At 46.9% G+C, this 13,593-nt stretch overlaps 1 protein-coding gene across 10 annotated transcripts in view; it reads right to left on the reverse strand.

Annotated features, from left to right (window-relative positions):
- Positions 1-13,593, reverse strand: part of RBKS (ribokinase) — an 86,442-nt gene that overhangs the window by 14,734 nt on the left and 58,115 nt on the right. Inside the window, exon 8 of one of the 10 annotated variants that reach the window (XM_073897182.1) lies at positions 7,643-7,702. The exons of the other annotated variants lie outside the window; for them this stretch is intronic. Coding sequence (XP_073753283.1) covers positions 7,658-7,702 — 45 coding nt within the window. The 3' untranslated portion in view covers positions 7,643-7,657. Of the gene's footprint in view, positions 1-7,642; positions 7,703-13,593 lie in introns of those variants that run through there. 10 annotated transcript variants of the gene reach the window in all.

Here is a 13,593-nt window from a genome sequence, read left to right on the forward strand (position 1 = left end):
CACCTCTGTTCTTCTACTATAGATGTTTCTCTTCTAGCAGTGGGGCTTTGAAGTCAGATTTGTATTTGAATCTTGGCTTTGCCACTTACTAGCTCTGTGACATTGGGAAAACTAATGTAAATTCTCTGTGAGTTTTCTCATAAATAATGAAACGATTAACATCTCATAGGGCTTTTGTGAATCTGTCATTCCTTGCTTCTCGGTTTTCTTACCCAAATTCAGTTCACAGAACTCATGTTGCTACTTTAACTTAACCTTCCACCTTACTCCCCTATTCATTCCATCGCCCTGCCCTTCCCCCACCCCACTTTGTGCTGCCACACCCCCCTTTCTGTGTCCAGTCATGGAGTATGATCATGCCACTCTTCTTTACCTTCTCATGTCTTCCTGCAAAACCCCTTTCCTTTCTTTAGAAGGGCCCTTGTGTCTTCTCAGGGTATCTCATTTTGCCACAGCTACTTAAAAACACTTTGATAACCTATGTGTTCAACCAAAAATCCCATAAAAAGTTCAGTTTTCTATTTCCTGTCTGCCTTTGTAAATAGTGGGCTGTAGGTTAAATGTTCAAGTCCACATAAAAAAGAAATCTGCATGCAATGAGGCTGACCCATCCGCAAATGCAGAAGTGATGTATAGAAGGGATGGATAAGAGGACGCCTGGGTGGCTCAGTCGGTTAAGCAACCGCCTTCAGCTCAGGTCATGATCCTGGAGTCCTGGGATCGAGTCCCACATTGGGCTCCCTGCTCAGCGGGGAGTCTGCTTCTCCCTCTGACCCTCTTCCCTCTTGTGCTGTCTATCTCTCATTCTCTCTCTCTCAAATAAATAAATAAAATCTTTAAAAAAAAAAGAAGGGATGGATAAGAGATAAGTTGTTAACAATCACTTGAAAATTTATTATGAATCCACGAGTCTGGGGTGCCTGGGTGGTGCAGTCAGTTAAGCATCTGACTCTTGGTTTTGGCTCAGGTCGTGATCTTGGGGTTGTGAGATCGAGCCCCAAGTCAGGTTCTGTGCTCAGTGTGGAGTCTACTTGGGACTCCCTCACCCTCCGCCCCTCTCCCACCCCTGAATAAATAAATCTTTAAAAAAAAATGAACTCACAAGTCTATACTCATTTTAAATAGATAAATGAAAAAATAATGTAGAAGGGAAAACTCTTCTTAAAGTAGAATGCCAATTAGTAAATACAGAAGTTTGAAAAATCACTTGTAGCCATCATAGTAATAACTGATTCAGGCAAGAATCATCAGTGGATGCTTTTAAAACTGCTGGATAGGGCGCCTGGGTGGCTCAGTTGGTTAAGTGACTGCCTTCAGCTCAGGTCATGATCCTGGAGTCCCGGGATCGAGCCCCGCATTGGGTTCCCTGCTCAGCAGGGAGTCTGCTTCTCCCTCTGACCCTCTTCCCTCTCGTGCTTTCTATCTCTCACTCAAATAAATAAATAAAATCTTAAAAAAAAAAACTGCTGGATAAAGGTTTGAGGAGGATACAATATTTACAAGTTTGAAAGTATCTCCATAGAGATGGCCTATTCATAACAGATAAACAGTCTAGTGGAGAAACCTGGGGGACACCACCTTGACCAAGTGAGCAACATACCAATAATGAGACAAACTGCCATCGCATGCTCCCCGATGTGGGGCCTTCACAAGGACATAATGTCACTTATGTGGTATTCCTGCCTAAAACATGTTACCTAACTCAGATCATGGGGAAGCACTGGACAAACCTAAATGGAGAAAAATTCTATGAAAGAGTGAAGTTGTGATTTTCAAAAAAATATCAATATCATGAAAGACAAGGCTGAGGACCTGTTTCCTATTAAAGGAGCTAAAAGAGCATGACAATTAAATGCCATAGAAACTCTTGGATTGCCTTCTGGACCAAAAAAATTATAAAAAACACTTTTGAGACATTATTGGACTGTGCATAAAAGATTACTTCAGTGTTAAATTTCCTGAATTTGATAATTATATTGTAGTTTTGTTATGTCCTTGTTCTCAGGCGCTCTCTCCCGAAGTAGTAAGAGGTGAAGAGTCATGATGTCTGCACTTACTACTCTCAAATGACTCATCCAAAAAAAAAGTATATTTATGTACTTTGAGAGGCAGCAGTAAAACAAATGTGGCAAAATGCTAATCACTGGTGAAACTCTGCAGGGTATATAGGCCTATAACAACTTGTCTGTCAGTTTTACATAGGTAAGCAAACATTTTAAAGTTTTTAATACAAGTTGATTTTCAAAACTTCTTTAGTAAAATTTCATCAGTCACTTTGTGAATTTACAAAGGAGCCAATTTCAGCCTCTGAATAATTTTCCTTTCTCTTAATTCAATTAAGAGGACATCGACTCCAAGCCGGGGTGAACTGAACTGAGAGATGCTCCTTCCTGCATTGAGAATCCCCGTCTCGTCATCTCATCCAGACAGTTTCCCTTTCAGCGAAGGACTAGGCAGTGACATCCACCTGCAGGTCGAGGGGACTGGGAGGAACTTTCTGGCCATGACAGTGACTGCAGAAAAACTGAGGTCTGAGATGTTAGAGGCAGCACCGTGGTGATAGCATCCGGTGCCTCATGCCAGGACCACAACTGGGCTGTTGTTTCAACCAAGAACCAAGAACCTTGACTGAGGTGACAGCCATATGTTGAAGTCTTATGAGAGGTCAGAAATCTTGTCCAGTTCTTTCCTTGACTCCTCAGAGTTACACAACCCTTATACAATACATGCTCATATACAATATATGCTCAGTCAAGGACTGCCGATGGGCCACTTCTCAGCTGCCCCTGGTCTCAGGTGGGGTGGTGGTGGTGGTGGGTGTTGCATGTTCTTCTTTACAAAGAGGGCGGCCGTTGGGTCTCTGACTCCCAAAACACAGAGAAGTAGGAAAGCCCTTGGAGGATAGGGGCCATCGACTCAGAACCATGAAGACCAGCAAAGGCTACCTTGAAAATCACATTATATCCCATGATGGAAAAGCTCTTTGAAATTTAAGCATGAAAGGTGTGGACAAGTAAGTACTACTTAACCTTCACAGAGGAGTGGAAGGGTAAGGAAGGGAGCGAACATTTATTGTTTGCTCTGCATCAGGAAGCAGCAAAGCTGGGTGCTTACATACACACCCAAGACATTTCTTCTTTACAACCACAGCCCCCTGACCCCTGCAACCCTTCTGGGGACCGAATCTGAGAGACATGAAATAATTCATCCGGGGTCACATGGCTGGTAAGTGGCAGTTTGCATCCAGACCCAACTGATTTCCATGTTCTGTTCACATTACACCACAGAGCGACTGTTTGTGGGAAGCAGGGAGAGAGGGGAGAAGGAAGGAAATCACCAAGTTAAGAAGCAGCTTTCTCCCTTCTACCTCCTACTCCTTTGTCCTTCCCTCAGGACACCATACTGCTGGCTGTGTTTTGTCAGGACTACAGTCTGGGACAATCTGAAAACTCTGAGGGCAGAGGCCCTATCTCTGTCCCCTCTGTCTCTCCCACTGCCTCACCCAGTGCTTTGAGTTGACCTGCCCTGTTGGACCTAGTTCCATTGTGTTCTCTTCCAAGGTGGCCAGAGGACTTGCTGAACTACATGTGACTTTCTTTTGTGTCAGTGAAAATGGAGGTTAGGTTGCCACAGCCCAGAGTTACTTGAGATTCATTCTCATTGTTGAATCTATTTATATCACAAGCCTTTCAAGTGCCAATAAATTCTTCGGCTGTTGATTCACATCTTCAGTATAACTATTTTTATACGTTGGTATGCTTTTTTTTAATGGAAAGTGCTTTAAAAGTGGAAGCTGCATTGTATCACTTTGATTTCCCTGTAAGGAAAGTACTTTCCAATCAATCATTCTTGGAATAATGGAACACTTCTCATTGATACAACATGATGGTTTTAACCTTTTACTGAAAATTATTTCTGTGCCAGAAGGGGTGATGGCATAATTCATCTTTCTTCCATAAAAATACCCAGGTGGTTACTATTCGCTGCCTTTGCGCAGTGATATCCTCTTAAGGAAGAGCCGCTCTTACAGGATGGATGGGGCCTTCACGCTCCTGGGTTTGGAGAAGTCCTGGTCTGTGGCACCCAGAGAGGCAAGTGGACTATGAGTAGGGTGAAAGGACAGCAAAACATGCCCAGCCTACCTGAGCCCTCCAGGGGGGTGGGCAGGGGGAGGGGCCCAGGCGCTCTGCAGGGCTGGTGGGGTACGGAGCACCTGCAAGGTGGGAACTCCTGAGGGCAGCACCCTAGAGTTGGGGTGTGGGGTTGGCGTGGGCAGCTTCTGCCTCAGAGCCTGAGGCATTCTTGCCCTCGGGAGGTTGTTACCCATTTCCCTTCTCCTCCCCTTTGGGCCCCTCTCTCTGTCCGACTGTCCCACTCCCTCATTTGCCAGCCCACTTCCAGTCTCTCAGGGCTCTGCTCTCTTGACGAGAAACGGGCACGCACTGATAAACCTCACGGAGCTGGTGCCATCCCAGCAGAGCACGCCCACATGTTGATGCAAGTCCAAGTGGGCTACATTAACTCTTTTGTCTGAGGTCCTGCACAGTCAGGCTCCTGGCTGGGTGCTGTGCCTACTGTGGCCTTGATTTCACAAGACCCCGTGGACAGGTGGGTGTGGTTGGGGCCCTGGTGTATGGTGACTCAAGGTGGCACTGTACCACGGTGCCCAGGTGAGGGGGGCACCGTGGTCCACAGGCCATGCTCAGCTCATCACGCTGTGTGCCTGGCCAAAGGGGCACCTTCTTCTAATTTGCACTAAGTGCCCCAGAGGTTGGCAGCAACACTGGAGGGTCCTGATTTTAAAACTGAGGAACTAGGATTCGAGGAGGTTAAGTAACTTGCCCGAGGGAAGAATAAAGGTGGTAAAGGGCAGTCAGGAGTTGTACCAAGGTCATCTGTGTGGAAATCCCTGCAACAGAGCAGGTGGAGAAGATATTTTGGGAAAGAGAGATTGGGCTTTTGGCTACGGCTTGAATTTTCCTATTTCCCCGTGGGAAGGCTTAGGTTTTCTATAGCACCGAAGGATGACGGGGGTGACGGAGTGAAGACGGTGAATGTCTAATGCTGTCCCTCTGTACGGGGACCCACTTTCCTCCGTGTGGTTGGGGCAGGAGTAGAGACGAGACGGTGACCTTGCGTTGCCCTTGTCAGGTGTGGGGGCGAGTGGGAGTGCAAAGAAAGCAAAGGTTTTAGGGAACACCACCTCCGACGAACAGCCAGTTAGTCTAACGTGGTTAAGGAAGGGGGGGAGGTCAGGAGGGAGTCTACAGGTCAGAAGGAAACAGAGGGAACTAAGGGCAGTGAGAAGTGAGGTAAGAGATGAGAGGGCTGGTTGTGCCCAGAGAGCAGGATGTGAGGTGTACTCCCCTACAATGGAGGCCACGCAGGTGTTAACCATTTCCGGGGAGTCTCATGGAAGTGGGAGGCTGGAGGGGAGGTGAAGAGTCACTGGAAATGAGGGCATCTGGGAACTATGAGACTCAGTGATGGTTCACCCTCGTGGCACTGAAGTCATCTGACAGGATGGCAGCAGTGGGGTGGAGAGAAAAATGGTGATGTCGATAAACAGAACAGTCAGGCAAGGAGGTCAAGGCATTATAAGTGAATTGCACGAGCCTCGGAGATACCGGAATCTCTACAGGAGGGTAGGTGAGGGATGGCTGGAGGCTGCAGCAAACGGGCTTTGGGATGAGAGCAGCTTTGACCTGCAAAGGCTTTCTGGAGAGTTAAGGATGTAAAGGAGCTTACGATGAGGAATAAGACAGCCGGGGCGGGGTGGCGGGGGTCGGGGGGGCTGGGGCTTCAGTGGAATGTTCAGGAGGGAGAGAAGCACAGAGCAGCAAGGGACTCTCCTGGGTTCTGTGTCTCTGACTTTCCTTTGTCTCTATCATGGGCCCTTCCCCTTCTCCTGCACTAACAATATTGGTGTTCCCTTGGTCCACTGTCCTTCTCATTCCCCGTAATTTCCAGGGGGGTCTCTACTGCTGTGCAGCTACAGTTTCAACTGCTATGAACACGAGGAGTCCCAAGTCAGTATCTTCAGCACACACTCTCCTCTGTCTTTGGATTCGTGTATCCAACTACCCATGAGTCTGCTCGACCAGGCTCATGTCCCCTGCCGGCAACTCTAACTTGGCATGCCCCAAATGAACGCGCACCTCTGCCTGAACACGGGGCCCCTTACCTTTCCCACACTGGAAGTCTGGGGGTCTTCTGGATATTGCCCTCCCATAGAACGAATTATTCACCAGTTGCCAAGTTTAAATCCTAAATATTTCTCAAATCTGTCCTCTCATCTCCATCCCTCCTCCCATCACCCTACTTCATGCTCACATTACCTCTAGAGGACGGCATCAACGCCCTGACTAGTCTCCTTGCCTCCAGTCTGGCCCCTTCCAACCCAGCCTCCACACTGCTGTAAATCTGGCCACTTTGCCTCCATGCCTAAAGCCCTTTGAATACTTCTCATCTTCCTTAGGATACAATTTTAGCTCTTCAGCATGGCGCATGAAGGCTCCCTAGCACACTTGCCTAGTTCCATCTCTCACCTCTTCCTATTCACCTGTGGAAACCTGGGTCTTCATTCACAGAAATATCTCGCTTGGACTCTTCCCTAGACTGACTCCTACTCATCTGCTAAGACTCCACTGAGGTATTAACTAGTCATCACATATTTACTGACTGGCACCACATTTAAAGCACAGTGTCTTCCCCGATCCCAGGAGTCTGGGGAGGTACCCTCGGGCATGCTCCTGCCCTCCTCCTTGGCCTTCACCCCTTCAGACTAGAATGGCGCCAGGCTCATCACTGAAACACGTGCTGACTAAATGGAGAACTGTCAGGAGGGTGGGTGCTGAGTGATCACGTGAGGAGCACACATTGTCCCGAGAATGCCCTGGAGCAGGCATGACAATGAGACAGACGTGTGAAAGTCCCAGTTTGCCAAATTCTAGTTGATAGAAAAGTGGATGTTAGAAGTTAGTTAGAAGGCATGATGGGTATTAAGTGTGGTTGGGGAAAAAACCCATGTGATGAAAATCCCCAAGGTAAGAACTTGTCAGGCGGCTAGAACAGATCCCAGACAATCTTGCAAGAATGATGTCATCACGAGGCTTCAGTTCTCAGGACTCCATCCCCACGCTGGATGACTCATCACCCGAACTGCTGACGGACCCTAACAGCTAAAACCCTTGCATTCTTCCTCGATGGCTTAACACATTCCATCTGACGAGTAGATACCACTTTCCTTTCTTTTCAAAACCTCTCCCTACACAAAGCTATTCAAAGCGCACACTGTGGACCCGAATTCCTCAGCCAGGCTTGTGGTTTTAGAGGCCAGGGAAAAGGCAGATGGGATGAAACATGACTAAATCCCAAATCAATGCACTATTTCTTCTCCAGAAAGAATATCACAAAGGGTTCAGGAAAGAGAGAGAGAACAATGTCAGCCTGCCAGGATCCCTGCCACCTTCCACCCCCACGCCAGCAGGGCTGCGCCAACGTTGAGATGGCTCGCCCTCAGGCTAGCGTGGGGGCCAGTCCTACTTTGCTCCTGCTTCCACGTTCTGAGAATGGGCTCCTGCCTTGCTCCTGTCTGCAGGGGGTTGAGCCATGAACATCTGGTGGGCCTGGGGAAGTACAAGTCATTCTTTATCCTTTAAGGGCGAATCACGGACTGGCGGGAGCCCTCGTGTTGTGACCCCTGAGGAAGCAGCAGAGAGGGAACAAACAAATGTGGTTTTAAGTCCTGCCTTTTTATTAGCCATGTGTCATCTTTTAAGAACGGCAAATTCAGTATTTTCATACCTACAGTGGAGCCCCGCTGGACATAGCTGGGGAAAATGGTTTTCTCAACTGGGAACATGTTTTCTCAGCTGGGACAATGCACTAAATGGTCTGGAATCAGATGGACCTGAGTTTATGTCCTGATTTCACCATCCTGGCAAGTTACTCAACCTTCTCTGTGACTATCTGTAAAATGGGAACCTACCTCATAGGGCCACTATAAATACTGAATTAGATGTGTATATGAAAGGCCTAGCCCGGTGCCTGGAGCAGAGCGGGTGCTCCACAAAAGAGGGGTGGACTAGACAGCATCATCTCAGAGGACCCCTTTGTTTGGTAACGTTTTTCGAAACGAAAACTCATGGCCTAGGTCAGAAGGGATCAGCCAACGGTTCTAGGGACAAAGAGGGTCGTGACCCTAGGGTATGACCCCAGGGTCCCAGGGGAAGGAGTGTAGGCTGTGATTGGCTTTATGCTGCAGGATGCTCTCATAGCCAGGAAGAGACAGCAACCAGCGTCCTGCAGCTCTTAATTACTAGGGAGGCCAGGCTTCAGAGAGTTCTAGTAGTGGCCCCCTGTAGGTGCTGGGGTCTGGGACACCCATTCCTCTGTGGGGGCAGGGAGATACTTTAGGAGACCTTTAAAGAGGCTGTGAGGAGGAGATTAAAGAAATGTGCAGCGAAGAGTGTAAAGGTCCCCCTAGTCAGTGCAAGACTGGGGAAACCTGGTAAATGTTATGCTTTCACTTGGGGTGAAGGAACACAGGGAGAGCAATGAGTGAGGCTTCTGGGAGAGGCCTACAGGGGGAGGGGCTGGAGGAGAGCACGGGAAGAGGGGGAGCCCCTGGCAGGGAGAGCTGTGCCCCTCCACCAGCACCCCGCTTTCCCTCACAGCAAGCCAGCCGCCGGGCAGAGGGCTGTTTCTGCCGGGGGCGGCAGGACGTGGTGGCAGAGCCTGGAGGACGGCAGGCAGGCTGAACAGATGGCGTGGGGACAGCGTGGTTTTGGAGGACAGTCCTCTGGCTGTGCTGGAATCTCAAGTCGGGGACCATCCTGGTTAGTGAGGGGACACTGGGCCACCTGATCATCTTCTCCATGGGACTGCCCTCACCACTCACTCCAAGTGTGGGCAGAGAGGGGCCCCGCCTAGACCCTTCATTCCACCCAGGGCGTGCGTTCTCAGCTGGGGCGGCACCTCTCCGACGGGGGTGAAAATTCATGCTCGCGTGAGGGGGAGGAGGTTGTGGTGAAACATTTTTTTAAGATATTACAATGATTTGTGGCTTTCTGAAGGCACAGTAGGTGACCATATCTATCTATCTGGAAAGAGAGAGTATCTGTGGTACTAAAATTTCATGGGGGAAGATGACAAATAGGAAAAAAAATATCTTAAAAGGCTCACTTGGGGTGGGTGGTGATTACCGCAAGACCGGTTGAGAAACCCTGAAGGAGGGCCTCGTGTCTCCGAGAACCTGCCAGTGGCCTGGTTAGGATCTGCTGGTGCACTAAGAAACCCGACCCAGGGGCGCCTGCATGGCACAGTCGGTCAAGCACCTGACTCTTGATTTCAGCTCAGGTCATGATCTCAGGGTCATGAGATCGAACTCGGTGTCAGGCTCCACACTCAGCACAGAGTTGGCTTGAGTTTCTCTCTCCTTCTCCCTCTGCCCCTCCCCCCACCCTCTCTCTCTAAAATAAATAAGTAAATCTTAAAAAAAAAGAAAGAAGCCCTAGCCAGCAATCTCCAAATTGCAAGGCACACTAGGCAGGTGTTGGTAGCTCCCTGCTTGCTTTCTGCTGAGCCAGAAATCCCTCCCTCTCCCCGCCAGTTCCTCTCCTGTTTGCCTCAGTCAGGCCTCCATGACCACCAGTGAGCCCTGGGCAAGCCCCACACCCCGGAGTGAGGACTTCCCAAGGAGTTTAGAACTAGTGGAGCCTGGCCTATCTTCCCAAGATAGGAAAGTGTAAAGGTTCTCTCCTAGGCAGACAACAGTGAGTCTGACGAACGTACCATGAGATAGGATGATGCTTACACAAGAGCCCTGTTTCACAGCTCAAATCTGAATATCTCTATTTTCCCTTATCAGTGCATACTGACATCATAAGGATGAGATCACATCCTTTCCAATCTCAACCTTCTGGCTGTCCTAACCAGATCAGTTTAGAAGCATCAAGATGGACAGTGAGAATCCAGCTTCCTTATCACTATTAAGAGCTACTGATTTTTATTCTAAATAAACCTGTAGGGAACATAGACAAATCATTATGTCATAAATGTCCATGACTGTGGCTTCAACTATTAGCCACCTTTGTTTACTACGTTTAAATTTCAATTATTAGGCTGAAATAGTCAGCTTTTAAAACACTGTGTGATTAAAAGAAAGCAAATATTTCCTGCCTTAATGTATTTCAAATGATTATTATTTCATATTAATCAAGTATGAAACTGTATGCAGCAAAGTATGGATGATTTTTATTCCTGTCTTTTAAATAGGCACAATGTTTTCCCAGCTCTACAATTTATTAGCTATTTGATTAAAACAAACAAACAAACAAACAAACAAACAAACAGCACCTTTGGGGGAGCCTGGGTGGCATGGTTGATTAAGTGTCCAACTCTGGGTTTTGGCTCAGGTCATGATCTCAGGATTGTGAGATGGAGCCCCACGTGGGGCTCCATGCTCAACGCAGAGTCTCCTTGGGTCTCTCTCTCCTTCTCCTGCTGCCCCTTCCTTTCCCCTCCTCTGTGCTCTCTCTCCCTCTCTTTCAAATAAATAAATCTTAAAAAAAAAAACCCCACTTTTTTTTTTTTTAAATGTCAGCTCTAGGCCCAACATGGGGCTCCAACTCACAATCCCAGGATCAAGAGTCACATGTTCTACCAACTAGGCCAGCGAGGAGCCTCCCAAAAAACAGCTTTATTGAGATATAATTAATATACCATATATCCTGCCCACTTTAAGTATACAATTCAATGTTTTTAAATATATTCACAGGGTTGAACAACCATCACCACAGTCTAATGTTAGAAATTTTCATCCCCTCTTTCAGAAACCTTGTACCCACTAACAATCACAGCCCCCCCCTTCCTGATCCCGCCGTGCCTAGGAAGCACTGATCTACTTTCTGTCTCTGTAGATTTGTTAAGCAGGCACACATTTTTGAACAAAATCATTTCATATTCCAACTCCATAATTAACCAATAGCTTATTATTGCATAATCAGTCAATAACTTAATCACATTTAACCAATTAGATTCATACCTCATCTCTTGATTTTCGCTGGCACTTTGTGTGAAAGTGAAGTTGACGTTGGTCTAGCAGGAACTGCTCTGTTACTAAAACTGCATTCCTAATAAGCACTAAGGCAACAGATTTAACTTCCTGCCCAGATATGTTCACTGAAGAGTCAGTAAAGTTTTTAAGTGAAATGATAGATGCACCAGGAGCTTGCCGTTGAAGAATTCCTATGGTGAAGGTATTTGTAAAGGCTAATCTCTAAGGGCACCTGGGTGGCTCTGCCTTTGGCTCAGGTCATGATCTCAGGGTCCTGGGACCGAGCCCCACATCGCGCTCCCTGCTCCGCAAGGAGTCTGCTTCTCCCTCTGCCTCTCTCCCAGCTTGTGTTCTCTCGCTCACTCACTCTCTCTCCTCTCTCAAATAAACAGAGTCTTAAAAAACAAAAAGCAAAACCCAGCTAATCTCTAAGGTAAAATCCACCCACATTCTCTCTAGCACAGACATGTTGACTGGTCTGGTTTTGAACTCTTGGTTTCCATAGATTTGGTTTGCTTGAGGGATTTTCTTTTTGGTCCTCTCTGCAATGATTACTGTGTGGCAATGGACACTTAGCGTCCTTCTTGAAGGTCATGACTCCCTTGCATAGCGCTGAAGTGGGTGGTTTCAGTCCAGACCCTTCCGCTGCTAGCATGTGACAAGTTCTGGTCACGAGAGCTTTAGTGCGTATATACACACAGTCTGTCCTTACCAATCATCACAGAGTTTTCCATAGCAAACAGCATGTCTGAAAATGGATATATTTTTCTAGACCTTGTAGCTGTTTATCAGGCAGTGGTGTCCCTCTCTTAGCACCAGACAAATGGGTGGGCTGAAATGGCAGAATCTGAGGCATGTCCATTAAGATGATGAAGCAGTCATTATATAGGCAAAAAGGTGGATCTGGCCAAGGAAATTATAACTTTTTCCAAGTCTTTGCCCTCGTGTAATGCTCAGATTACCAGAATCCTATCTGCGGAATAACAATGACTTTCACTTTTTCACAGGACCAATAGCATACCAATATGCTTTACAGAGCATGTTTGCAGATGTGATTCACTTTGAGTCTCATTACAATCCTGTGACGTAGGTAGGATGGGTCTTCCATTTTCTAGATGAGAAACCAAGTGTAAGAACTTGCTCGAGGTCAAACAGCAAGGTGGCAGGAGCGAATGCCTCAGCTGCGGTAGGTCTCTGCAGAAGCAGTCCTCTGGAGAAGCCATACATGGACTCCAGCTTTGCTCAAAAAGATTGTGAAACTTTTTCTTTGGAATACTTTCCAAATCTGTAGCACATCTTTGAACATCCTCAATGGAGGCAATATCTCATCTTCTAAGTCCGTGGTTCTCAAACTAGAGCAAGCATTAGAATTACCTGGAGGGCTTGTTAAAACGCGGATTGCTGGGCCCACCCCCAAGTTTCTGATCCATTAAATCTGAGGTAGGGCCCAGATGATGTTCCCAGGTGGTGCTGATACAGCTAGTCCAGCGCTGCATTTTGAGAACCACTCTTCTAAGGAATTTACTTCTGGAAAGAGGGAATCGTTAAAAACCAAGTCTAGTGATGACAGTGGGAGATCAAGCTAGGGAATGCCACCACTGGGCAATGATAAAGACCACCACCAGTTCTGAGGGCAATTCGAATAAAGAACTCCAAAAAGGTTCTAAATAATGGTGGTTTGGTTGGACTAAATGCGAAGCTTCCCAATATCACTACTTTAAAGGGGAGTTCACTCTTTCAGATGTGTGCTGAAGAGTTTTTTCTGGTACAGTACTACATGTGTGAGATGTGCGTTACTGACTCTTGCATTTCCCAGCTTGAGGAAAAGAAAAGAAACCATGGAGGTGACACCCACATTAGGGAGAATCAGTATCAGGGAAGAATTAATAGCCATTTCCAGCAGTTGACTAGTCAGACTGGTGTAGCAGGGGTCCTTTCTGGGCTGCAAACGTGACAGGTGTGGAAGATGCGGGAAAATGTGGACTCTTCCTACCCTGACTGTTCTGTTGAGATTAGAATGGAAAAGGTAAAAAGCCTAATTTTGGATGCCAAAGACAAACACGCAACATTTTATGGGGAAAGAATTTTCCAGCAGGCAAGGAAAATGAACTGTCTTAGGTACTTAGGCTGGGAGTCAATCCTTCGTGTCACAGAAGGGAAAAAAAAGAGGCGGAGGAGTGCCTAAATATTCGTTCTAATTTTATTTTCAATTCTACATTATATTAAACTCTCCTTGTACTCCTCTTTAATTTACAGCAACTGCTGACACAAATTGGTGTGCCTTCTCTTTGACATCAGTATTTCTCTTGAATTATGCATTTCCATCTGGAATGAGGTTTGGGGGCTAAAGCCGTCTTTATTTTAGATGGATGAAAACATAGAGGAATCAATCGGGGGTTGCGGGCAAAACCAAAAGTAGGTGGGGCCGATATATGTTCAAGGTAGCATCTCACTGCCCCAAAAGACTATAATATAAATGGTATTAAAAAATGACACCGGTCTTGCAATTTTCAACATATTGATTAAAATTCAAC

This window comes from Callorhinus ursinus, unplaced genomic scaffold (assembly GCF_003265705.2).
Source record: "Callorhinus ursinus isolate GAN/ISIS: 27379988/994484 unplaced genomic scaffold, GSC_fseal_2.0 scaffold10, whole genome shotgun sequence".
NCBI lineage: Eukaryota > Metazoa > Chordata > Mammalia > Carnivora > Otariidae > Callorhinus > Callorhinus ursinus.